Source organism: Pezoporus occidentalis, unplaced genomic scaffold (genome assembly GCF_034315485.1).
Source record: "Pezoporus occidentalis ecotype Australia unplaced genomic scaffold, CSIRO_AGI_Poc_V1 ctg324, whole genome shotgun sequence".
Lineage (NCBI taxonomy): Eukaryota > Metazoa > Chordata > Aves > Psittaciformes > Psittacidae > Pezoporus > Pezoporus occidentalis.
The window spans coordinates 167,119-193,374 of NW_026915202.1; the positions used below are offsets into that span (position 1 = coordinate 167,119).

General features: G+C 47.8%; 2 protein-coding genes across 7 annotated transcripts; one reads left to right on the forward strand and one right to left on the reverse strand.

Annotated features, from left to right (window-relative positions):
* The first annotated feature begins 316 nt into the window (after positions 1-316).
* Positions 317-12,779, forward strand: DHX8 (DEAH-box helicase 8). The gene is made up of 23 exons (XM_062628844.1): positions 317-452; positions 753-838; positions 1,393-1,465; positions 1,729-1,814; positions 2,387-2,496; positions 2,596-2,907; positions 3,178-3,322; positions 3,743-3,946; positions 4,524-4,611; positions 4,923-5,020; positions 5,543-5,690; positions 6,066-6,247; positions 6,635-6,829; positions 7,031-7,216; positions 7,686-7,896; positions 8,225-8,406; positions 9,141-9,281; positions 9,573-9,728; positions 9,887-10,024; positions 10,444-10,572; positions 11,570-11,766; positions 11,859-12,038; positions 12,518-12,779. Exons 1-23 carry the CDS (start codon positions 323-325, stop codon positions 12,735-12,737), a joined length of 3,597 nt encoding a protein of 1,198 aa, XP_062484828.1. The 5' UTR covers positions 317-322; the 3' UTR covers positions 12,738-12,779.
* Positions 12,780-14,580: 1,801 nt separating this feature from the next.
* ETV4 (ETS variant transcription factor 4) lies at positions 14,581-26,256 on the reverse strand. 6 transcript variants are annotated; one of them, XM_062628846.1, is made up of 12 exons: positions 26,200-26,256; positions 26,036-26,126; positions 25,858-25,905; positions 23,152-23,205; positions 20,001-20,127; positions 19,293-19,451; positions 18,653-18,897; positions 17,219-17,293; positions 17,061-17,129; positions 16,535-16,704; positions 16,076-16,177; positions 14,581-15,572 (listed from the first exon to the last, which is right to left on the reverse strand). In XM_062628846.1, exons 1-12 carry the CDS (start codon positions 26,242-26,244, stop codon positions 15,351-15,353), a joined length of 1,407 nt encoding a protein of 468 aa, XP_062484830.1. In that variant the 5' UTR covers positions 26,245-26,256; the 3' UTR covers positions 14,581-15,350. The 6 variants fall into 6 exon arrangements, with proteins under 6 accessions (XP_062484830.1, XP_062484829.1, XP_062484832.1 ...); XM_062628845.1 differs by having other exon boundaries at positions 26,036-26,129; XM_062628848.1 differs by lacking the exon at positions 25,858-25,905.

The following is a 26,256-nucleotide window of genomic DNA, read 5'->3' on the forward strand; positions in this document are numbered from 1 at the left end:
CTCCCCATGACCCGGCTTCACTGTACTCCTGAGCCGAGAACCCCTCCATGTGCTGGGCTGGGAATCTCCCTGTCTGCTGCGCTATGGGGACCCCCCCCCAGCAGACCTGATCCAGCTCGGGGGCAGGAGCACAAGGGTGACGTGGGGCTGTTGGGGGGCACGGGGATGCCCCGGGGGCTTCCCCCCCCCCCCAAACGCCGTCACACAGACACGCCCCATAGCACCGAGAGGCCACGCCCCATAGCACCGAGAGGCCACGCCCCATAGCACCGAGAGGCCACGCCCACTCCGTCTCCATGACGCTTCCGGAGCCGCGGCCCGGATGCGGAAGTGCGGCGCGGCCATGGCGGAGCTGGCGGTGGAGGAGCTCGCTCAGCTCGAGTACCTGTCGCTCGTGTCCAAGGTGTGCACGGAGCTGGACAATCACCTGGGCATCAACGACAAGGACCTGGGTGAGGCGGCCGGGGCTGTTGGAGCCGCTCCTGGCGGCCGCGCGTGCGCTTTGCGGAGGGGCTTCCGAATTGGGGAAGAAAAGGGGGGTTTTACCTCACAAAACGGCGGGCGTGAGGGCGAGGAAATGCTTCTGGCGGGGCTGCTGCCGCAGGGAGGGAGCCGCTGCTGGGGGGGGGAAGCAGCGCTGCGGCTGCCCCGGGTGGAGGTAGAGCCGCGGAGCAGCTTCTTACCCCAGCGTGAGGCGCTTCCACGGCCTCGCAGTTATTGCTCCTCATTTCCTCCCTGTGTTTTCCTCGTAGCCGAGTTTGTGATAAACCTCGCTGAGAAAAATACCACGTTTGAGACGTTTAAAGCAGTTCTGCTGAAGAATGGTGCCGAGTTCACTGTGAGTGAGAGCCGAGCGTTACTTACGCGTTCTCCTTGGCCAGCTTTATCTCATAAAGCTTCTTTTAAAGAGAAGGGGGTGGGATTAATGTCTAGTTGTTGTTTTCAGTTGGAAAACTCCTGTTTAGCAGTTGGGGATTCCTGCCTCGGCCAGGCCCCCCTCTCCCTCCTGTTTAAAAGCTTGTGTAGTCTTTGCAAAGGGTTCTGTTTGTTTCCTTGAGTATATAAAATATGGAAAAGCAGCTTTCCATGAACGTAAATGTTGCTGTAAGTGTTTTTATACTTACATGGAATGAGTGTGGTTGGATTAAGTAGGTGATCACAAAGGTGATTGAAAGTAGAAAAGTCACTTAAAGGGAATGATCAGAATAGTTCTCAGATTCAGCTTATTACATGTTTTTAGGATGTGTCCAGTGATACATTTTAAAAATGAACCTGAATCTTCAGAATTGCCCTTTGTCTGTGGTGCCGATAAGCCCTCACTGGTGCTTTCTCAGAATGGAAGCCAGGGTTGCAGTCGTGCTTTAGACTAAAGTATTTTATTCCATTTTTCAGGATTCCCTTATTAGTAACTTGCTCCGTCTCATACAGACCATGCGGCCCCCACCAAAATCCTCTGCGAGCAAAGGTATGGAAAACCAAAACTCTTGCTTGGTGGTCTTCTAGATTCTGGCCATGCTTGGGGCAACTGGTGTAGTTACTGCTCTAGGCTTGCAAGGCTTTGTATCTTACTGTGGAGTGGGAGGCTCTCTGTTGTTAGCAGTAGATTAGCAAATCTGTTTAGGCTCTAAAACCACCCTGAGCGTGCTGTTGGAAGTATTCATGTCTTTCACAGATTCACTGTGAAACAGAAGGCTCAAGCTCCTCTATTTTGATTTTGGTTTTTCTCAGACGCAGTTGTCAAACCCAAGTCAGAGAAGGAAAAGCTGAAGGAATTGTTTCCAGCTCTTTGCAGGCCAGACAATCCCAATATCAGGGTAAGGTCATGCTTATAGATTTCCTTTGTCTATGAAAACATTATTTATGATTATGTTTCTCTTAGTTTTAAGTTGTCTCAGGGTTTTTTTATGTTAGTGTGTTTCTTGCTGATGCATGGAGAGAAGCGGATTGTGAGAAATGAAATGCAGAAGCAGCAGAAGGTTAATACTGTTGCTTATAGTTTCCAAGAATGGTTGTTCCAGCAGTTGCCACGTGGAAGCTGTTTTGCAGGATATCTGGAAGATGGGGCTCTTGTGACATGGAAGTTATAGTTGAATCCGTTCTTACATAGTGCTCAAACTCATGATGGATTGCAAACTAGATGCACATTTTGGCCATTCAAATGCTCCAAGGGATTTGCATGTTATATTTCTGTAATAATTTGATGTATTGAGTCAAAAGCTTTTTGTATAAAAGCAGAATTGTAGCTTTACTACTCTTATTCCCCTAGAACATGTATTATGTCTGATCTTTTTTCCTCTTACATGCCTTCTAAATAGCCATGTGAGTGGTTATTCCTTCTGTAGACTGATTATCAGCCTTCTTACAGACCAGTTCTCTGTTCTCACAGACTATGCTAGATGAAGATGACGTAAAAGTGGCAGCTGATGCACTTAAAGAACTTGAAGCTCTGATGCCCAGTGCGGACAGGCAAGGCAAGCAGAGGAGCAGTGACCACCGGTAGGTTTCTAGCATGTGTCTGGGGAGTGGGTATTGGCAGTTGGTGTTTCCTGTTCTTATGTGGGATTTCACTGCAAATATGTTCTGTTTGCTTCTCAGGGCAAAGAAGAGGAGGAGGAGCCGGAGTCGTAGCAGGGACAGGAGGCGAAGGCACAGGTCTCGCTCTAGGTCTCGTTCTAGAACTCGGGACAGGAACAGGGGAAAATCCAGATACAGGTCAAGGAGCAGAACTCGGAGTCCAAGTAGGGACCGTAAAGATCGAGACAGATACGTTGAGAGGAGCAATGAGAGATGGAGAGACAAACACATTGACCGTCCCCCACCTGAGGAGCCTGCCATCGGGGACATCTACAATGGCAAAGTCACAAGTATAATGCAATTTGGATGTTTTGTGCAACTGGAAGGACTAAGGTACTTTCTGCTGTTCATAATAAATCTGGTACTGTTCCATGCGAATTCCTTTTCCTTTCAGCATCTTAGAGGTTCTAAGGCTGCAGTAAGGAATGCTGGGGTTGATGCCAGGATGAAGGTTTATTTCTCTCAGTGGAGAATGTTCTTACAAAAGCTAGTTTATGAACATGCACAGTCAGGTGACAGCAAAATAATGCGGACTCTGAATGATCTTTAGGACTGTCAGAGTAATAATTTATGACATCTCGGGCCCCTCTGCTTCACCTGCAGGAAGCGTTGGGAGGGCTTGGTCCACATCTCAGAGCTTCGAAGAGAAGGACGTGTTGCCAATGTTGCTGATGTGGTGAGCAAAGGACAAAGAGTAAAAGTTAAAGTCTTATCCTTTACTGGATCCAAAACCAGCCTGAGCATGAAGGTATGGAAGACATTCTGTAGTGCTTATAATAAGTTTGTGGTGCCAGAATCCCTCTTTTTGCCATTTTTAGCTCTTTTTGATGAAAACTAATGCATAACCCCTCAAGGAGGAGTTAAAAAACATTGAGCTACTCTTCCATATTTGTGGCCTATTACTTCTTACTCATTTCCTATAGAGTCTTGTGATGTCATGTTCCTAACAAGTTTTTGACTTGCTGTGGTAGCTAAGTGGCAGCAAACCTGAAGTTGTTGCTGTTTGTCTTCCTTTTCTAGTATGAGAAACTAACATTTTCTGTGTCTGGGCTGGTGTTGGCAGTACTCTGAGAAATGTACTCACCTTTTTCTCTTGTGTTAGAGGAAGCCCTAATGTTAAAAGATAAGAAGTGCAGTATAAATAGACTGATCAATCAATCTGATGTAGGATGTTGATCAAGACACTGGGGAAGACTTGAATCCAAACCGGAGGAGAAACCTGGTTGGAGAAACCAATGAAGAAACATCTATGAGAAACCCAGACAGACCCAGTCATCTGTCCCTGGTGAATGCCCCAGAGGTGGAGGATGACAGCCTTGAACGGAAGCGCCTCACCCGGATTTCAGACCCAGAGAAATGGGAAATAAAACAGGTGTGTTCTTGTATTCATAGGATCTCAGAATGGTTTGGGTTGGGAAGCACCTTAAAGCTCATCCAGTTCCAACCCCTTGCTGTGGGCAGGGACACCTTCCACTAGAGCAGGTTTTTTCAAGCCCCTTCCAGCCTGGCCTTGAACACTGCCAGGGATGGGGCAGCCGCAGCTTCTCTGGGCACCCTGTGCCAGCGCCTCAGCACCCTCACAGGGAAGAGCTTCTGCCTAAGAGCTCATCTCAGTCTCCCCTCGGGCAGGTTAAAGCCATTCCCCTTGGCCTGTCCCTACAGGCTCTTGTCAGAAGCCCCTCTCCAGGTTTCCTGTTACTCCCTTTAGGCACTGGGAGTTGCTCTAAGTTCTCCCTGGAGCCTTCTCTTCTTTAGGCTGAACAAGCCCAGCTCTCTCCGCCTGTTTCCAGAGGTGCTTCAGCCCTTGGACCATTCCTTTGTTCTGCAATCACAACATTCTCTTGTTCCTGCTTTACAAATCTTCTAATTGCATTAGAACTGAGACCTCATAGACATGAGTTGTGTTTGTTCATGGGGGCAAATTCATGTTATGCTTATTCTGTTCCCAGATGATTGCAGCTAATGTGCTTTCCAAGGAAGAATTTCCTGACTTTGATGAGGAGACTGGGATTCTCCCTAAAGTTGATGATGAAGAAGGTACCATTTCCAAATAGTCTTACTGTTGTAAATTCCTTGTGTTTCTGGATGTGTTTTGATTCCGAAAGAGCTAATGATATAAGTGAATGTGAAAGATCTCACAGTTTGTTGTGATCTTAAACATCTGGAACTAGGATTGCTCTAGCCTTATTATTAGTGCCATTTTTATGTGTCTTGTCTGTGCATTCTTATTTGTGCTGTTTCCACAAACCTTTTAAGTACATCATAACCCAGAATACCCTTAAAGCATGGTTTGAGGAGGTGCTTTTATGTACCTGAAAGATGTTTAACAAATGTCACTTGGATTTCAGATGAGGACCTGGAGATTGAGTTAGTTGAGGAAGAGCCACCGTTCCTTCGAGGTCATACTAAACAGAGCATGGATATGAGTCCGATCAAGATAGTAAAGGTAAGAGATATCCAGGGCTAAATCCAGTGTACTTGATTCAATTAAATATTTGGGAGTTTAACAACCAGTTTTCCAGCTGGACATTACTGAGAGCCCAGAAAAACATGGTCACTGAACTGAAGATACTTTCTTTACTTACAAAGCTGGATTCTTATTTAACTGGTGACAGTGAAGTGAAATAATAGAACCCAAATGCGTATTAGACTGCAGCAGCAACCATTTCACATAAGTGTGTTAGAACATTCTTTCTCTGCTGTGCTTTTTCTTACCCTCTGAAAGTAGAAGATGGTCTAGCTATACTCATTTTTCTTTGGCTGTCCCATAATCCTTCTGACTCAACAGTGTAGGAATGCTGCGTATTAGTCATAACCATGGACATTCATGAAACCATGTTAATGGAGACATTCTGGAAGTTAAATAGATAAAAAGTTTAACATGTTTTAAAGGTTCTAAAGGCCAGTGGTGACAGAGAATTGAAGAAGTGGGAGTGCTTGAAATCTTAACTTCTTTCTTGCTTTCCAGAATCCGGATGGTTCCTTGTCCCAGGCCGCAATGATGCAGAGCGCTTTAGCTAAAGAAAGACGAGAACTTAAACAAGCCCAGAGAGAAGCAGAGATGGATTCCATCCCAATGGGGCTCAACACACACTGGGTGGATCCTCTCCCTGATGGTATGCCTGAATATGTGGAAGTGTGAACTGTGCTGTGTTTGTGACAGTTGAGCAACCCAGAAGCAGTGTCTTGATGCTGTGTTTGTCTGCTTCGCTTGTCAAGTGAGGCAAAGGAGAAACTCTTTTCCACTAAAGTGGCAACGGGAATGTCAATGGAAATGTACAGGTGTATCGTGCTGTCCATGAAAGGTGTGCTGGGTGGTGAAGCATGTTTTTTTATATGGGGATTAATGTAATAGTGGGGGTATGCATGTAGGAACTTAAATACTTAAATCCACAAGTATAGAAGGCATGGGTGATGGATAACAGGAGGAGGATCATGAGGGTCTCTGCTGTGTGAAGCTAGATGTAATGGTGAGATTATTTCTTTCCTAGTGGATGGAAGACAAATAGCTGCAAACATGCGAGGTATTGGAATGATGCCAAATGATATCCCAGAGTGGAAGAAACATGCATTTGGTGGTAACAAAGCTTCTTATGGTAAGAAGACCCAGCTTTCCATCATTGAGCAGAGAGAGAGTCTCCCAATCTTCAGACTGAAGGAGCAGCTGATACAAGTAAGGCTCTTGGGACAGCGTTCGTGTTTGAGCAAGCAGTAACATCAAATCTTGGTTTGGCTTGTTGTCATGTGAATAGCCAGTTGATCAATTTAAGTGCAGAGCTGTAGCTTGGAATAATTGTTGTAAAGGATTATGTATCTGCATATTTTAACAAACATCCACGAATCTATTGAGTGTAAGTCAAAAGTGAACACATGTAGCATCATGTTGGCAGGGGATGAATGCTTAAGCAGTTTGCTGACTTGATCAGTAAGAGCATGTGTGTGATTTTTGTCTGGTTCAGCAGCAGGTCTCAGTCTAGTCCCACATACACTGTATTGGGTTGGTTTGGTTTGTGTTTTGTTCATGAATTTTGACAAGTGTGTCTCTTACGACCTTTTCTAGGCTGTGCATGACAACCAGATCCTGATTGTTATTGGAGAGACAGGATCTGGGAAAACAACCCAGATCACCCAGTACCTGGCAGAGGCAGGGTATACATCGAGAGGAAAGATTGGATGTACTCAGCCTCGCAGAGTGGCTGCAATGTCTGTTGCGAAGAGGGTGTCAGAGGAATTTGGTTGCTGCTTGGGACAAGAGGTGAGTTTCCATGCTGAAGATCATGTCAAAATAAGCATGAGGAAAAGGAGAAAAAATCAGTCCTAGAGCTAGCTTGCTTGTGCCCATGTGTGTCTGCCTGTGTAGGTAGTACAGTGAGCTTTAAGAATAATCAAACTGGGAATTAATAGTGCTAAGAGCTTAATTCTGAAGCTTCAGTTTCTGTGCAACTCCTCTTTCTAGGTTGGCTACACCATTCGATTTGAAGACTGCACTAGCCCTGAAACTGTTATCAAATACATGACAGATGGTATGTTACTGAGGGAGTGTTTGATAGATCCTGATCTGACCCAGTATGCTATTATCATGCTGGATGAAGCCCATGAGAGGACCATACACACAGATGTGCTCTTTGGACTCCTGAAGAAGGTAATGCAGCATTTGATATTTATTGCTTCAGCGTCCTCTTTATGCAATGTAGGAGCTCACAGGAAAAGGCACGCAAGTCATTCCTGTGCTCTAAGAGTCTCTTCTGAAGCAAAGCAAATGCTCAAAAGGGTTTGTAGTCCAAACTTTCATAAGATGAGCCTCTGTGTGAAGACACTAAGCGAAACTCAGCAGAAACAATAAGAATTGGCAGTCCAGGATGTTTGTAATGATGGATGAGCAGAGGAGTGTTCTTGCTGTGATTTTTCCTTGTCTGACAAAGGCTCTCTGCAGTAGGTTTGAAATGTCACCTTAGAGGATGGTTTGTTTCGAAATTCTGGATACTGCAATGACCTGTTCCTCTACTCAGACCTTAAACCTGCTTTTACTGGTCATATTTCTCGGCTTAAGTGCCATAGGTTGATAGTCCCAAAGGCATTAAATAACTTGAGAATGTTCTGTGCCACTGCAGACAGTGCAGAAGCGGCAGGATATGAAGCTGATCGTGACATCAGCAACACTGGATGCTGTGAAGTTCTCTCAGTATTTCTATGAAGCACCAATCTTCACCATTCCTGGCAGAACGTACCCAGTGGAAATCCTGTACACGAAAGAGCCAGAGACAGATTATTTGGATGCCAGTTTGATTACAGTAATGCAGATCCATTTGACAGAGCCCCCAGGTGAGTAGAGAGTGGTCTAGGGTTATTGGTGTTTCAGAGTCACTAATCTATAAGCAAGGTCTTTCTTTAAGTCATGGATCATGTATTAGTAACATGAGAAAAATGCTCTCAGCACTATCCTCTGTTGTTTGAAAATACAGTAAATGCTGAGAAAATTGGGTGAAAGACTGAAGTAAGTTGCTTCTGGCTAAGTTGTTGCACAAGGGCTAGCCAAGAGTTGGGCATATTCTGCTTTGAATCGAAAAGGTGAGGGATGGAAATGTGGTCATGCAGGAGTTGTACTGCACAGTATTGATTCTGTGGATGTTGTACTTTACTTCCTGTGTAGGTGACATTTTGGTGTTTCTGACTGGTCAGGAAGAGATTGACACTGCCTGTGAAATCCTCTATGAGAGGATGAAATCTCTAGGACCTGATGTTCCAGAGTTAATTATCCTACCAGTCTATTCAGCTTTACCCAGTGAAATGCAAACCAGGATCTTTGACCCTGCCCCACCGGGAAGCAGAAAGGTAAGTTCAGCTCTGTGTGGCTTCAGTTTCTGCTGATGTATTTTAATACTGGGGTGTATTCCACTGCTGATCTTCTGATTGTTAATTACGGCTTCAGACAAAGTAATGTAGTTTTGAAGAAGAGGTGGCTTACATGTAGCTTAGAGCATGTTTTTGCATGTGTATAGGCATGTGTACATACCTGTACGTGTTCTCTAAGCCTTTGAAAATGTGTATAGAAACCTCTGGTGCAACAAACCTCTGGAATGTTCTCAGTCTGCTTTTTAATGCTGCATATAAGAGGGATGAACTTCAGTGAAATCTATATGCAATTCCCATTGGATAGTTGTAAATTTCCTACCAAACAGTGAATAACTAGAGGAATACTCTCTGGAAGATTCTTCTCTAAATATGGACTGTGAGTGATAGGCAGGAATTCTCTCTGTAGTCAGTGCAGTGTCTTTGCAAACTTACAATGATCTTTCACTTGGTTTTAATTATGGATTATATCATGCTTTTTCCCATATTACACAAATGCAAACCAAATGTAGATACACTTGAAACTTGTCCTTCTTTGATTATAGGTAATGCTCCTTTCTGTTCTTCTGTGAACACCTTTCTCCTTTAGATGATAAATGACAGTAGCTGCACTTATAACAAACTGTATCACATAGAATGGGTTGTTTAAGTTGAGCAGCAAGGTTGGCTTGGCAACCAGACACAGAACTGCTGCTGAATCACACTGTTGTTTGCAGGTTGTCATCGCCACTAATATCGCTGAGACATCTTTGACTATTGATGGAATATATTACGTTGTTGATCCTGGCTTTGTGAAGCAGAAGGTTTATAACTCCAAGACTGGAATTGACCAGCTGGTTGTTACACCAATCTCGCAGGTAGGCATTCTGTGTTTGATTTCTTTATCCTTTTTTAACCCTGCTGGTTATGTGTTTCATGATGATGTGGCACACGAAGACATGAAAGCAAAGTGAGGCAATAACAAAGCCATGTTTTTGATAACTCTCTGAGATTCCTTTAGGCTGTGCCTAAGGAATACATACTTTCCTGGCTTGTATTGGAAATCTCTTCCTATTAATACAAGTAAAACTGTGAGTAGTTGATCATTTTATTTGTCTTGTGTTCACCTGTGCCTGTTTTTGATCACTGAGATGCCGTGTTCCCTTTAGGCTCAAGCAAAGCAGCGAGCAGGAAGGGCTGGGAGAACAGGACCAGGAAAATGCTATAGGCTATATACAGAGCGTGCTTATCGCGACGAAATGCTAACCACTAACGTGCCTGAAATCCAGAGAACAAATTTGGCCAGTACAGTACTTTCCCTGAAGGTTGGTATTTCATCAGCTTGGAGCAAGCCAATGTGATCATAAGCATTTCAAGAAACAAGTGTCTGCCTCGCTGTTCAGTGGTGTTGTGGCTGTGGCTGGAGTTTGGTGTCTTCCTTCTCAGTGCTTTAACTTGGGTTTTCTTCACTCCCTCTGCTCAGGCCATGGGAATCAATGATTTGCTCTCCTTTGACTTTATGGATGCTCCCCCAATGGAAACTCTCATAACTGCCATGGAGCAGCTGTACACTCTGGGAGCCCTGGACGATGAGGGACTGCTCACTCGACTTGGGCGCAGGGTAGGCAAAAGAGAATACTCCTTAGCACTGTTAGGGCTGTAAATATTCAGGGGGTGACATGAGAGTAGTTGTCTAAGGACTTGCCTAGCACTATTGATTTCCTTTTGCTATTATTCTCATGTGTTTTATGGGTAGCTTTTCACTTACCATAGTTAATGTACCATTTGCTGTTTAAGGAGCAGCTATTATTTCTCCTTATTCATAGGATTACTTTTATTAATATCTAAAAATTCCCTGTAAGTATTGGGATAGTGAATATAGAGAAATAATTTGGTTCGTGTTGAGTAAAGTTGTTCTGGGTAAAGCACACTGCTTTGGAAAGGAAGCATGGAAGAAAGGGCCAGTGCTCTCTGTTGCACTGGGGGAACTCAGGGTTTTTCTGAGATATTGCAGGGTATCTTGAAACAGGTTTCTTGCAGATGGCGGAATTCCCCTTGGAGCCTATGCTGTGTAAGATGTTGATCATGTCTGTACATCTGGGATGCAGCGAAGAGATGTTGACAATAGTCTCCATGCTGTCTGTACAGAACGTGTTCTACAGGCCAAAGGTAAGGAACCAGCAGTGTTACTGTTTGCGTGGGTTTTCTGTGCCTGCCTCCAGAGTGAGCATATTTGACACAATAAATCTGCAGCTTTGTCAGACTATTTGCTCATTCGTTACATTTCCAGTGTACCTTTTGGTTAAACATCCTGTAGCTGTGGATGCCGGTTGTTTCTTTACAGATGGGAAGATGGAAGTTAGAAATCTCACATTCTCTTTTGTGTTTCCTGCTAAACACGTACAGCCTTAAACCAGCCTTACACCTTAAATCAACCTTAAACCAACTTGAGCTCTGGGGTTCAAAATGCTCTGGTAATTTTCAGATTTCAGAGTACACTTTTATCATGGCTGTCCTACCCTATGCTGATTTCTTCTAAGTCAGCAAGTAGCAGCCTGTGCTGTGGTAGGATTTCTCAGGAGCAGACTCTTCTTGAATGCATTATTTCTTCATTATGATGAACTGCTGCAGTTGAGTCTAACTTCTGTTTTGATCTGGGTAGCCACAGTGTTTGAATGTTTTATCTGCACATTGGAGAAGTGGGGAGAGGTGGGTAGGCGAGCAGGGTCGGAGCTGCTGCTTCAGCTCCTTTGATGATGAATAATTGAGGTTGCTTTTAGAGTGGTGAAAAAATAGCTAGTTCAGTGCATGCAAAGACTTCCTGCTGTATGCGTGAGCCACTTAGGCCCTTCATCTTTTCTGATGCTCCCTTGTCACCCATGGGAAAGACTTTGGGAAAGTCTACTGGGGTCTCTCTTTGGCAAGAACAGTTCTGGGCTTTCCTTTCATACAGGCATGGTTTTGGCCTAGTGAGAGCCAGTGACCTTCAGATTCTCATCTCTTTGGTGCTTAGCCACTCACCACTCCAGATATTGTTTTCTCAGTCTTACATCACCTGTTTCTTGGTAGACTTAAAATGTCAGGGTAGGAGTGACAAGGAGCCCATGTCCTTCAATGTTGCACGGGGATTGTCTTGATGCTGATTGATAACTATTTTATATATTAGGATAAACAAGCACTTGCTGATCAAAAGAAAGCCAAGTTCCATCAGACAGAAGGGGACCACCTCACTCTACTGGCTGTCTACAATTCCTGGAAGAACAATAAGTTTTCAAATCCCTGGTGCTATGAAAACTTTATCCAGGCCCGATCCTTACGCAGAGCCCAGGACATCCGCAAGCAGATGCTGGGCATTATGGACAGGTGAGCATGGCACGAAGCACAAGTGGTGACTTTGCTTTCTTGATGGTTAGACTTGACCAACTCTCATTTTCTTTCTAACTCTTGCCTGGCAGGCACAAGCTGGATGTGGTATCCTGTGGCAAGGCAACAGTTCGGGTCCAGAAAGCCATCTGTAGTGGCTTCTTCCGAAATGCAGCAAAGAAGGATCCCCAGGAAGGCTATCGGACACTAATTGATCAACAAGTAGTCTATATCCACCCATCCAGTGCTCTCTTCAACAGGCAGCCAGAATGGTAAGGCAACGTCATGTCATTTTCTGTTTCAGTTCAGACTTTGTAAGTTAAAAGCTTGTGGTGTGCACTACTTGTAGGGTACAGATCAAAGTATAGGCTGCTGCTTTCTAGCTCTTTCTGCAGTTAAAATTAGTGCCTGTGCAGAGGCGAGATGGACTTTTTGAGCCAAGGACAGGCCTGAAGCCTGCAGTTCTGTGTTTTTGTATTGTGGAAGTGAGTTTAAAACACTGAGTGTTAGGGAGGTGGTAGAGAGGAAACTCATTTTAAGAGGAATGAAGCAGCTCTGTACTGAAGAGTAGTTGTGAACTAGGAGGGGAAAAAGAAGATAGTTCTTCTGGAGTGTTCTTCTGAAGCATAAGGAGCCTTATGCTGAAGGAGGGTGAAAGGGAGATAAAGGGGCAAGCTTAGATACTCCAGCCTTTGCCTTTTGTCTCTTGTTTGGAAAAACTGAGTTCCAAAGTCACTGTCCCTATTTACAGGGTGGTGTATCATGAACTGGTGCTGACCACCAAGGAGTATATGCGTGAAGTGACAACTATTGATCCTCGCTGGCTGGTGGAATTTGCACCAGCTTTCTTCAAGGTTTCTGATCCAACCAAGCTGAGCAAGCAGAAAAAGCAGCAGCGACTGGAACCCCTCTACAACCGCTACGAGGAGCCCAATGCCTGGAGGATATCACGTGCATTCAGGCGGCGATGAGCCTGCTTCCCTCAGGAACTTTCACTGTTGACTGTTGCAAAGAGTCCTTTCAGTACTCAACCTTTGGTTGAGGTTGAATTCCACCATGAACAGGAAATAAGTCTTTTCAGAGCAAAAACACAAGGGGGCGATGTGTGTTAATGTCAGCTGCCCTTCGGGTTCCGTAGCTGCATGGCTAATGTCCTGGGTCTTCTCAGTGTTCTGAAATGCTTCTTGAACCATTGTTCCTTAATCCTTCTCCTTTTAAGAGAGAAAACCCCAAGACTCTGCAGTCTGGGCACTGAGCTGAGCAACAGCAAAAGGGTAGTGAGTAGAAAACAGTTGTTCTCCAGCCTGTGTTCTGAATGAGCAGAAAAATGTGGGCTGGAATCGTTTATTTCTTTACCCTGCACAAAGGGATTTATTTCTGCTCACACTCCTGTACAGTGGCTGGTTTGGAGGAGCTGCTTGGTCTCCATTTTTCCTATTTTATGCATTTTCCTGTTCACTGTAACTGTCTCTTATGCAAGCCATCTGTGGTGAGATATTTAGTATCTGTGCCTTTGGGATAAGGCAGAAATGATCCCTTGAAACACAGCTAGGATGTCAGTCCTACTTGGCCAATGGCACAGGTCAGACTGCAGGTCTTATCCTTCATCACCATGTTCTGTGTGCTGAAGGCTGATGTATTGAGCAGTAATTAACCACATCCACTCTGCAGCACGGCTCTGTCTGTGAGCATAAGTGCTTACAGATGTTTCGCCTTTCCCTACAATGCGTCATGTGTTTTATTTCCACTTGCAGTGCTTGGTGACTTCACAGCTGTTGGGTTTTGGCTTGAATGGGCTCTTACAGCTCACATGTCTATGAAACATTGCATAACAGTTCCTTGGTTAAACAGGAGTTGACTGTCCAGAGTGTGCTGCGGCTGCTGAAGCATCTGTGAATTACTGTTCCTGTTGCAAGCAGATGAAACTTAACTTGACTTCAGAGCTGCAGATTTGACCCCATCTTTCTTTTTCTCCTTTTCTTTCTAAAGCTGGGACATTTGCTAAAATCATTGGTGAGTAGATTCTACACTCTGTGGACTGGAGAATGTTTCACATTGACAAATAGTTCCATTGGAAGCCTGTGTACAGAGGTGGGCAGGGATGTTGTATATACTGGTTTATTACGTTGTATAAATGCCCTGAGCTTTTTCATGCTTTTAGATCTTCATAAAGTGAAACAGAACTAGAAGGTCATTCTGCTTGGGGAGGTGTGGATCTGAATGGCTCAGTCTCTGTGGCCGGTGTCCACACATCAGCTGGTTGTCACAAGCACCACAGTCACAGCAGAATACCTCACATGTTTCCATGTATATGCGCACATCAAAACCCAACTGTTTGCTCTTAATACAAGAAAGAGAAGGACTTGTGGTGGTACTGCCCTTGCTCCTGGCTCCGGGGATGTTCCCCTGCCACCAGGTACAGCAGGAAGTGCCAATGTTCCGTTGTGATCATTCAGTGCTGGCTGTAGGACTGCTTGTGTTTGTTTCTTGAACTCCACCACGGTTCAGAAGTAACCAGGCACCCCTGAGCTCTCTGCCTGGGCTACCCAAAGCTGCTGAGGAGCCAGGCAAAGCAAGCTCAGAAGGGAAGGGAGGACCCGGCAGGGGCTGAATGAAGTTGCACTTGGCCAAAGCCATAAACCAATTTATTAATTACAGCATTTTTTACACTCATAAATAGTAAAGGCAGCTTATACCAATGGCAGGGTTCCCCTTCACCCTCGCTTCTGGGACACCAGAGGAAGTGCTCAGCAGGGCAGGCGGGATGGCAGGTGCCAGAACACCAAGTCTCTGGATTGCAGGGGGCAAGCAAAGGTGTAGAAGGCTGCTCTGAGTCCCTGGCCTGAGAAGGGGAGGGAGCTGCCTTTCCTGGCCCTTATACCCAGGGACAAGGCTAAGAGGGTTGGCATCAGCCATGCAGGGGGAGAGGCTGAGAGGGAAATGAGGCTTTCAATCAATATAGAGGATTTCTGCTACAAGCTGCCACAGGGGCAGGATTGGTAACGCAGTCCTGGCCAGTGCCTCCAGCTGCCCTGCTCAGACAGCCCGGGCATTAAGCGTTGTGAGCAAGGAGGTGACAAGGCAGGACTATGCATGTACAGGGCAAGTGCTCCCCATCCCCACAAAGCAGGTCCCAGGGAAGGTGTATGATCTGTGAGCGCTGCATTGCAGCCATCCTGGGAAGAAGACAGGCCTGGCCTTGCAGAGGTGAGTCCACGTAGGTCAGAGACAGCCCTTACTGAGGACAGGTTATACAGAGGTGCAGGGGAGGAATGGAGGCAGCAGCAGCACTGCAGCATCCTTGTACCTGTAAGAGAGCCCTGGGGGATGGCAGCTCTGCTGCTCGGACGTCTGCTTCACTGAGACTGAGCCCCATCCTGATCAATATGAGGGGCTTGCCACAAGCACACAAGAGCCCTGTCAGGTGCTTACCCACGTGTACCTGAACGCTTTTCCTGACCAAAGCAGGTATCCATAGTTCAGTGCCACCCCAGGCTGACCTGGAAAACTGCTTATACTGATTGAACACTACCCAGACTTCTACTACACACAAGCAAAGGTGGCAGAGTGTGTTCCCGGCGGTGCTAGTATGTGTAGCCCTTGCTGTAAAGCTGTGCAGGGAGGCTCCCAAGGTCTGGCAGGTAAGCAGCATTCTCATCCAGGTGGGACAGAGGCACCGTGTCCTCCTCACTGACCTGCCTGTCCAGCTCTGCCTTCAGAGCTGGCCGCTGGTTATCAGGGAAGGCCAGAGAGAACAAGGCTTCGGGTTCACACACGAACTTGTACACGTAGCGCTCCCCGGCCACCTGCAGGGGAGAAGGGATGGATGCTGCAGGCGCCCAGGCAGCACCACGCAGTGCTCCGAGGCAGCAGAGAGGTTTGCAACCCCTCTGCCTGCTCCAGCACATCACCCTGGAACCTGTCGGAGTTTTAAACTACCCCTGGTGCTGTCTTCCTGCTGCTCTGGGCTCCCCTGACACAGCCCTTGGGCAATGGGCTGCTGCCAGCTGACTCTGTCCAGGTAGCAACAGCATCCGCAGAGCCTGGCTGGACTCTACTGGACATGATTACACTCACAGCTATCCTCTCCAGTGCTCTGGATCTGGAAGACACCATCCCTGCCACAGAGCACCAACCCCAAGCAGCATTTCGCTCACCAGCTGGAAGTCTAGACTGATTATCCATCCTTGCAGCTGCACAAATGCCAACTCTCCTGACTGCAGCCGGGTACAGAAGAAGAAAGACTTCCTATCTCAAACATGAAAAGCATCATTAAAGGCATAAACCCCACATCTGTTTGCAAACTGACCTTCTGCATGATGCCCTTCTCATAGTAGTAGCGAAGGGATCGGCTCAGCTTGTCATAGTTCATGGCCGGACGGTTCTTTTGGATACCCCACAGCCTGGCTACCTGTAGAATAAAGCAACCACGTGCATGAATGTCCATGAACCCAACCCAAAGGCAAAAGAACATTATCCAGCAGATTCTCTTGTGAGGAATGGTACCACAACACATACAAGCACACAGTAATAGATTCAAACTAATTACTTAGCAGCTTTCCAACAAGAAGGGTAGGACTCGAACTGAAGAACCCTGTGTGATGTAAATCTTTCTCCTTCCCACTACAGAGCCCATTTGCTGTCAGCACCTGACTGAAGGTACCACTGGTAGGCAGGAGCCTTCCCAGGGCAGAGGAACTTCCAGCCTCAGGAGCAGGGGCTGCTTCCCCCGAGCCTGTAGAGAAGCTAACTGCTTTGATGGTTTCACCTCTTCCGGCTCAATGAGCTTGAACTCCATCCCTCTACCAGTCCAGGCAATGAAGTGGGAATTGGTTGGATCATCTAACAAAGCCACAAGGAATTGCCAGAGCTGGAGAGATCCCCGTCGCTGGTATGGGGGCCCTTCCCGGTACCCTCCAGCTTCCTGCTTGATGTCTCCTGCGGAGAGAACGAAGCGGGTGTTGCTCAGGTGATGCTGCAAAGGCAGTTACCAAACACAAAGCACGTTTCACAACTGGAATATTCCAGTTCAAGCACAGCAGAGCAGCCGATTCACCAGCAGCTCTGCCCCGAGGAGCTCTGGAGAGCCTCACAATGAAGCTACTTATGGTAAAAGGCCTCTTTGCTGTTCAAAGAGCTCAAGAAATGGGATCTCCCAGAGGCAGGTCTGAACCCCAGCTACCACCCCTGCAGGAACACAGTGTACCCAGCTATGCAGACAGTGGGTAAGCAGTTGGCAGAGTTGCTGGATAACCCCATCTGTCACCCAAACTCCAAGCCATTCTTTTCCCAACCTTCAAATCTTTCTGGAACAACGCAGACATCATCAGTGAAGGACCTCATCTGCTTGTCATAGCTGCAGCCTGAAAGAGGAAGCAACAGAGGCAGTCGTAGAGGTAGTACAGAGGGCAATGCAATACAGGGGAAAGACAACAGTCACTGAGGTTCTTACCTAATGCATCTTCTGTGTTTGGATGGCTCGGGTAACTCTCCACATTTATGTACATGGAAGGACAGCCAGGAACATCTACAGAGCAAGTAATGAACTTGTTTCATTAAGAAGTACAGGAGCAGAAGGAGCTTGGTCTCCAGAGGCGGGCAGGTAAACGCTGCTTTCTAACCAACGTCCTCCTAAGGCCCTCCTGAAAGGGTAGTGGCAGACTGAGAACGTTTCATGTCTCAGCCATCCCACCACAACCTCGTCTTCATCCCACTTCCAAGCATGAATCCCAGTCATATGTTTCCGTAGTACTATCCCATGATGTCCTTCAGAGGAGCCAGGATCAGTCACCCATGCACGCTCCATCCAAAACCTTGGATGATGGGCTAAGTTTCTATGACACCTCTCCCTTACCTGAGTTTAAGATAACCACGCTCTGCTGCTGTTTCCACAGGTGAGAAGGCAGTACCTTCCCCCGGGAGTACTACCATCATGTTAATGGAGAGTAGCAGCATCACTTTGCTTTCTTGGTGGTCTTACGCTGTAGTAGACCTCACTTGTAGCAGCATCTGAATGTTTCCTGCAGCCACAACTGTGACTGCAGATGTCTTCAGTCTCCCTGTCTCTTTTCACATCATATGCTCACAAAGAGCTCAGAAAACATAAAGGAAAGGATAGGCTGAGTTTGAGAACAAGCAGCAAGTCTTCTCATGGTCTCTGCGCACGAGCGCTGCAGGGCCTGTCTTCTGTATCTTGTGTATTCTGAATCTTGGCTTTCTGTTTCAAACCTGGTTTTCATTCCCACCTGAGCCATGAGCTGTGACTGGGGGCTTTGGAAAGATTTACCTTCCATTTCCCTCGGACTCCTGTGTACAGCTAGTGCTTGCAGCAGACGTTTTGCTGATGCTAAGGGCAAAGGCTACTCTGGGCTGAGGCTGGGTGTTATTACAGTCATAAACTACCCTCACAAACAGCATGCTTCTGGGTTTGCACATTTGCTTGCCCTGTCTGGACAGAAAGACCCGGTGAACGTGTAGTATCAGCATAACCACAGTGGTGGATTCTGTACCCTCATAGGAGCTTTTGACTTATCTATTCAGTTCTGCTAAAGAAAACACTTCACAATGGAGAAGGAGACCACAAGTAACGTTCCCTCTGGAAGAGGGTGCTGTGATGTCAGGGTCTGATGGACAGGTCTGCTGAAATAAGACTTCTCCCTTGTGGGAAGATAAGAGGATCACCCAATCCTCTTAGAGGTGTCTTAGAGAGAGGTTTCCAGAATTGCAACCCTTTTCTCTTGTGCTCAGCCTGTCTCCCAGACCACACACGTGCCTGAGGATGCTGGAGTAGCGTTCCAAAGCCATCAGCCACGGGTGTTCACCCAGGAGCTTGCTCACCCCCACTGATGCCAGCTTTACGCAGTCAGAAAGAGCCAGTTCATCCTACCTGAGTCGTACACGTAGTCCGCCTGCTCCTGCTTGATCACCAGAGCTGCTGGGTACTGGCTGCCGCTGCCCACCTGGCTGCCTTGCTCGTACCGCAGGTCCTGGTACTCCCGTTTGAGGCCCTGATGAGGGTATGGGAGGCAGGGCTCAGACATCTGGCGCTGGTAGGCAATAGGGTCTTCCTGGGCTGTGCCCTGGGAGGAGGGGAAGGAGCAGCACGTCTCCACAGGTGGCTGGTACACAGAGCTAGAAGAGGGGAGAGGACACGGGCTGGCTGCTTGCTTGGCCCCTCTGATCTTGGCCCCGGGGCAGGGCTGGTTGAGGGACAGAAACTCGGCCTCAGCCTGTTACAAGGGCTCCAGGAGCTGCACGTGTGGCTGGGGCAAGGAAGGGACCCTCGTGAAAGAGGTTTGCCATGGCAGCTACAGAGCCCATGGCCTGCAGAACCTGACAGGCTTAGGCTTGCAGACTTCTTCAAGCCCTAGGCAGCAGTGTTGCGTCCCAGGTACTTTGGATGGGGGGGATGCCGTGATGGCTGGAAGCTGAGCGCCTGAACCTGGATGCTGCAGCCCCTCCCTCCCTCAGGCATGGAGGTGGAAACCCTTCTTCCCAGTGCCTGCCTCCTCCTGGCAGTAACTCACCTGTTCTCGTTGGAGTATCCACAGCTGGATGTGGGATGCGGTGGCCCCGCAGGGGTGAGGAAGCTTCTGTCCTGTCTAGGGAACGGTTGAAATGGTGACTGCAGCGGGGTTCCTGGGTTGGGGGACTTGATTCCAACTTGTCTGGGTTGATCATAGGCACTGGGGACAAACAGATGTTGGAGCATTACAGTTCTCACGCAGACACTGCCCCTCTGTGCTGCCTCCCAGGCCAAAACCCCCCGGCATAAACTCCTTCCTTTCTGGTTGCCCCATGCAATAACCGATAGCAATAACCCTTCAAAGAGAACACTGGATGTGTCTGTGCTGAAGAACCCGTATTAAAACTCAGGCAAGCAGCTGGGACTGTGGGCAACGGTGTCAGGGAGCTCCTTGTGGGACAGAGTCTGGAAGGCAGTGGGGAGAGAAAGGCACATGAGAGATGCTCTCAGCATCAGAGGAGCTGAGGAACGGCACCGGGGAAGAGAAAAAAGAGGTGAGCCCAGATCTACCCTAAACAGGTCTGCCCTATGCAGTGCAATACATGGAAGTATGAGCAGGCTGCCGTGAGCTGACCCCCTGCAGCACGTGTGCGCTGCCCTTACCCAGCAGACAGACCAGACTGTTCTCATAACACCTCTTTATTAGCTGATGCAGTAGTGCTTGAGTTCAGAGCAGCTCCTGCCACCTCCCCTGTGTAAGCTGTGTTACCTGGTGTAAAGGCACTGCTCGCCCTTGGGGTACTGGAATGGCTGCTTATGGGTGCAGGACAGCGTGGGGTCCGAGGAGGGACTCTGTGGCTCCTGTTTAATCTTAGCAGGAGGACTGTGAAAAGCTACTGTAGGAGAGAAATGAGAGACCAGGTTGAGACTTTGCTTGGGTACAGAGAGAGCAATACGCTTACATTTACATCTATCAGCCAGGAAAAGTCAGTTGAGATTCCACCACCCTGTGCTTGTTCAGGTGGCTCAGAGGAACAGCAATAGGCACAAGTGATTGCTGGATGCACCTGAGCTCTGCCCTCAGTTCAGGAGGATTTGTGTGATACACCAACCTTACAAGAGCAAATCGAAGGTAAGTGCTAACGTGCTCTGCGATCATTCCAGAAGGGATTTGAAGTGGGTATTTCCTGAGCTGCACAGGCTGGGACAGTTTGCACATACTCTGTTTTAACCACATAAAAGCCAAGTTTTGCTTTGCATCAAGCCCAGTGCATCCCTGGTGAGCATGTCTTGGGAGTAGCATCACCACGTAGCCTTCAATGATAATGCACTAGTATGATACCCTGATAGTTTTGCTTGTCCAGTAGACAATAAATGTCAGGGGTTTGTAGACACAGCTGAAAACCTGAAGGTTTTCTGAGCGAAAATAAATACTATTGCTTGTATTGCATCCTATTGCAATACAATACAAGTGAAACCCAGAAGTCTGACTTCCATGTCCTTGCTTTCACTGTGATATCCCTCAGAGGTGGAAGAGCAGCTTCCAGGCCTCTCAATACCTAATGTCATCAGTTGTACCAGGTTAATACTGGTGCGTCCCGGGCAGGAGGCTGCCAGTGGGTACTTTGCAGCTCCCCGTGTCATTTCCTAATACAGGTTTCCTTGTGTTAAACCTCTTCTATGCTGACAGTCCAATAACCCTCAGTGTGGGACTGGGGGAATCCCTGAACTGCTCTGCTCAGCCGAAACATCAGGGACAACCCAGGCACAAAGGAAAAGGGTTTCTTTGCGTTTCCAGCCCGGCGGTTCATGCTCGTGGCCTAATGCAAACAAGAAGGGATCTTCGGGCTGGTTAGGGTTTCATGAATAACAAATGCGGGTTGCAGTTTACAGCACCAGGAAGTAGGATGTGGGTATTGTTCCTTTTCATGCTTGATTAAATCCAGCAGGGAGCAAAACTGCCTTCACGAGTTCCTCAGAGAAGCTGATCCCGGTGGAAGGACACGGTCAAGCATCTTCTGCCTTTGCCCCTGGGCTCTGCTGATGCTCTTAGGAGCTCGCTGACACTTAGGAAGGGAAGAAAAGTGACCGCAGGAAGGTACCTGGGTCTAGGCTGGTTCTTCAAACCTCCCTGCCCATCAAAACTGTGAACTTCCCATAAGCTGCAGTCCTTCCCCAGGAGATCCCTCCCACCTCTTCGAGCCGACGCGATGCCGCTGACAGAGCCTGGGATGTTCAGAGCTGTGAGGATTGTTTTCAGGATGGCAAGAAGCAGCCCGACCTCATCCTTTCACTGCGTTAGCTTCAGGACTGACCCGAGCTCTGTGTGCACCAGCCAGCCTCAAGCCAGCTCTCCCTCACACAAGGACACATCGTCCCTTCTGAAGTGCTGCAGCAAGTGGCTATTGGGACAGCTGGAGGGATGGCTGCTGTCTCTAGGCACAGGGGATTAAGGCCACTTTCTATCGCAGACACCCCTCTCCAGAATTAGCTTCCTCAGCAAGAGGGGAAAACCAACCCCAACCTGACTCCTTTTGCCTGCTTTGGTTTCAGCTGGTGTTGGAATAGCCCATCCTTACACCCTGCCAGCATCCAAAGGGATCCAGCCAGCTTGACAGGAGCAAGAGGAACAAGTGAACTCATACGATACCGGAGCCTCGGATTGTTTGTGGCAGCTTCTGAGGGAGAAGTGGCTCCCATGGCTGCTCCCAGGGCTGCCACTGAACATCAGTTTTGGCACAAACAGCTCTTGGCACTGCCCAAGCTGCTGCAGGTGAGTGCTGGATTCTGTACCCCAGATGTGACCCCCCTGCATTGGTGCTAACACCCCAGGCCCACGCAAGGGTCCAAAGACAAAAGGGTCTTGCTATGTCTGCGGCATCCATTCCCTTCCTGTCTGCAGCAGCTCTCTCCAGTGGATGGCTTAAGCAAATGCATAGAACCCATCTAAAAGTGATGATGTGTCAGCTGAGCCTGATGGGGGGGGAAGGAGGGCTGGACAAAACCAAACTGCTTTGCCCAGTACACTGCACTCCATTGAAGTGTCAAGAAGCTGGCTGTGCTAGGAGCAGCCAATTCTTTCCGGCCCCTATTAGCTGGAACAGGCTATTGCATTACAACTGGCTCATTCATTCATTCATTCATTCAATGTGCTACACTGGACCAACCCTCTCCTCAGTTCTGGGTCAAAAAGAGGAAGAAACAAGATACATGACTCAGAGAGCAAACCTGGCTGTGCTGCAGGGCCAGCGGGAGGAAAGCAGAAAGAGCTGCACGGCCTTTGTGTGCAAGGTTCAGCTCCGTTGTAACCTGAATGCTTTGCCCAGCTCTCAGAGCACACATTTGTGCACTCCTGTGTGAGCACATGCAATCTGTTCGTAAGAACAGAGAGCGAGCAAGCCAGCAAGCACATCTCCAGGGATACTGTGTCCTCCCGCAGCAGACAGGACCGCTGTCTCACAGAGGCCACGCTGGCAGCGGATGCTCAGGCAGGGGCCCCGCAGGTGAGCAGAGCCCCCCAAAAGCACCTGCAGGGGTCACAGCACCACCATTCCGTGCTGATTTATTTTGCTTTGGGAGGAGGAATAGCACAAATCTAACATCTGATTGTCACGGCGACGCATTTCCACAGCTGTTCAGGGAGGCCTAATTCTTCACACCTACCCCAACTAAAACACATTATCCCTTGAAACCACTGTGCATAAGGGACTGTGCAGCTACCACCACACAAAGATACTTTTGCATTGTGCAGATGTGGACGGTTAGCATGGGGGTTGTTTTTGTCACCATCACAACAACCTGTTCCACGACAACACAGAAGTCAGATGAGTACTTCAGCCTCAATGCCCGTGCCTTGCATTTATGGGTTTGGTTGCAGTGTAGCCTGCCCTGAGGTGTGTGATCACCCCCGTGCTACTTACAGTTTTCTGAATGAAAGTCAGGCACAAATTGCTCATCGCTGTCTGGAACCTGAGCTGCCAGGGGAGGGAGAGAGGGAGAGGAGAATTAGATTTGGCACTTTGTATGGTGTAATTAACAGTAAGGCAGAAATAAGCCTATGCAGGAAAGATCCGAGCTTTCTGCTGGGATGCACTTTAGTGACTAAGGCGAGTTTCCCTTGGGGATTAATGAGTACCGTTCTTTTGCCTGCAGATTTGCCCCTTAAATCTGCCAGCTTCTTTCTCCCTTGCCTTGGAAATAAGGACAACAGCAAGTTTATCAGCTCAGGGTTCACAGTTTGCATTAGAAACAAACCACACAGGGATTTTTAAAGCATTTAGCATAGGAAAAGCAGCCACCAACTAATACATTTGCAGGAGAACATTTCAGAAGAACAAAAAGAATATCTGGTAGCAGGAAGGGGAGATGGTGAATAGTGTGTATAATGTTAATAGCGTGTGTGGTTTGCAATGGGAAATGCTGGTGTAGTCAAAGAGGACCTGACAGCAACCAGTTGTTCTTTCCCCACGTATCAGCGCAGTAAAGCTTATTCTGAGGCATCTGCCCCATGGACAGCATTGTTAGGACAAGTCCAAGAATAACAGCAAGGTCTGAGACGTTTGAATGTGTCAAAGACTGTCTAACAAAGACATCTGAAAATCTGCAGAGGCCTCATTGCCCTTAGAGCAGCCGATCCCTTTGGAACGAGATGCTACTGGATGCGGTGAGCAGGGAAACAGTTAGCAACATTAGCATAGAATGGTTTGTGTTGGAAGGGACCTTAAAGCTCACCCAGTTCCAACCCCATGCCATGTGCAGGGACACCTTCCAGTAGAGCAGGTGGCCTCAGTCCACCTCCTGAGCTGTGCTCCCTTATCCAGAGGCAGCAACTGATGTGGTAAAGACCTAAGCTTTGGGGTGTGCCTTGGGAGAACCTGTGGGGAGAACCTTAACCACAGCACGCGTTGTGTTAGAGTATTTCATTACTTCTAACAATTACTTTTCCATCCCTTTTACTGCAGGGGACAGCCTGGAGCAGTTGATATTTCACAAAACCTCTCACAAAGCACCGCTGAAAGAAATGCTGGTACAGAACAGAGCAACCGAGGGTTTGGGATGTTGCAGCGTGCACTCCCTCAGCTCTAAAGCAAAGGTGATGTAGTCAAAGGACATGGACAATGGAAACCCACTAATCTCAGTCACTTGAAGCTAAGCTAGACAAGACATGCCAAAAATAAACCTTAGGGAATAACACCGCATTAACAACGGGCAGTGGATTTGAATGGCTGGAGTGAGAGCACACAGCCCCACTGCTGCACAGTGCTACTTGCAGTGCTGGAGTAGAAGGCTACAAGGCCAAGTTGCAGGAGAAAATATGTGTTTTTATACTATCATAGAATGATTTTGGTTGAAAGGGACCTTAAAGATGGTCTAGTTCCAACCCACAATATTCATTATCTACTTCATATAGTTGCAATACAGATAGACATTTTCTTGCTTTCCCCAAACCTGCATTTATACTTACATATATATATCTATTCTTATATTCTAAGCACACTCATGCAATAGGGTTTCATGAACATTTAGTGATCATGTATAGCAGCAGATTCCCTCTTTCTGTGCAGTTCTATGGGACCATGTGTGACCTTCCCTTCACCCCAGGATACTTGTGAATTCCTTCTCCAAACACCCTGCTACTGGCAATAGTATTGTAAGCGATTCTATGCGAATTATTTAGATTAGTGAGCTAAAAATATTACCAACCATTAGAAATCAGTTCTGAAGCAAACGTCTCTTCTCAGCAGCTCCAGATTGTTGAGTAGTTAAGAGAAACCAGTCTCAAGCCTGTGTGCACATTCAAGAGATCTAGGACATGAGCAGCGACTCATTTTTCAGCCCTGATGCAAGTTAGGCAAGTGTTTCAATCCTGAACAGCCTCCAGGTAATTCCTCTTGCATCCTTCCAACCCTCCCAGTCCTGACCGCTGCCTGATCAGCATCATTTCAGCTTGAAATGAACATAAACCATCTGATTTTAGGTTTTTTTTCCCCCCCTTAATCGACAAAAACCTTTTTGGAGACTTAAAACCCCCTTTTTCACCAGTATGTGTATTTTTATAGTATCATTGTGAAATATTTGTTAAGCTCCTACATCGTAATAAGCACTTTTGTGTTAAGCAAGAGTCTGTGCTTGAGGATCTGGTTTAAATGTGATTAATCAAATCAAAACCGATCATTCGTAGCACTGGAATTAAGCAAATTCAGTGCACGGTGTAAAAACGGTTTCACTTTGCATTAATGGGACTTCCTGGGATTTGAAGTTTGCTCTTTCTTGAAGTCAAACGGCGGAACAATTCAGACACCAAACTGAGCAGTGGGTCAGTTCCAGGAACGTCCCTTTCAAAGAGGTCCCTTCCAACCCAAACCAGACTCTGATTTTATGAAATTAGCACGAAAAAGAACCAGTTACAAGTAGCCTGAAGCGAAAACCGTAACCAGGGAAATAAGTGGCCAGCTGCCAAGTTCCATTCACGAACAAACACCCTGCACCATAGCGCGATTCACGCCTCCTGGTTCTCACAAGCCAGAGGCTGGCAAGCCTCGATAAAGCGCTTACAGCAGGAAGCCGGGCAAACAGAGCACAGGAGCGGCAAGAGACAGACAGAAGGGAGCGAGGGAAGTACCTACCTTCTGTGAGCCAGGTCTCCTGGAGCCTGCCCAGGTCCTGGAAGAGCTCTGCGCGGAAAGCGAGAGGTTTCCTCAGCGGAGCGCTGGGGAGGCCCGGCGGAACCAAGGGGCAGGGAACCCGCTCCTCGCCCACTCGGCTTCCCCTTCACTGTCACCATCCCCTCCCGCTCCCCCTTACCTTCCGAATCCTGCGGCGGCAGCAAGCCCGGATCCGCGGCTCTCTTCCCAACGCCCATGAGAGCTCCGCCGGGAGCCGCCTGGCCCGGAGGCTGCTGCGGGAGGAGCGGATCAGACCCGGCCAGAGGGGTCCCGCGCCTCTACCCCCGACCTCTCCCCGCTCACCTGCGGGAGCGTGAACGGCACCCGCTGGTCCAGGTACGCCTTCATCCCGCCGCCCGT

Coding starts and splice junctions, on each gene's coding strand:
- DHX8 (XM_062628844.1), top strand. CDS start 323: ATGCGGAAGTGCGGCGCGGCCATGGCGGAGCTGGCGGTGGAGGAGCTC. Junction 453..752: donor CATCAACGACAAGGACCTGG/GTGAGGCGGCCG, acceptor TTTTCCTCGTAG/CCGAGTTTGTGATAAACCTC. Junction 4,612..4,922: donor TAAAGTTGATGATGAAGAAG/GTACCATTTCCA, acceptor CTTGGATTTCAG/ATGAGGACCTGGAGATTGAG.
- ETV4 (XM_062628845.1), bottom strand. CDS start 26,244: ATGAAGGCGTACCTGGACCAGCGGGTGCCGTTCACGCTCCCGCAG. Junction 26,130..26,199: donor TGCCGTTCACGCTCCCGCAG/GTGAGCGGGGAG, acceptor CTCCTCCCGCAG/CAGCCTCCGGGCCAGGCGGC. Junction 15,573..16,075: donor AGAAGGGCATCATGCAGAAG/GTCAGTTTGCAA, acceptor TCTCCCCTGCAG/GTGGCCGGGGAGCGCTACGT.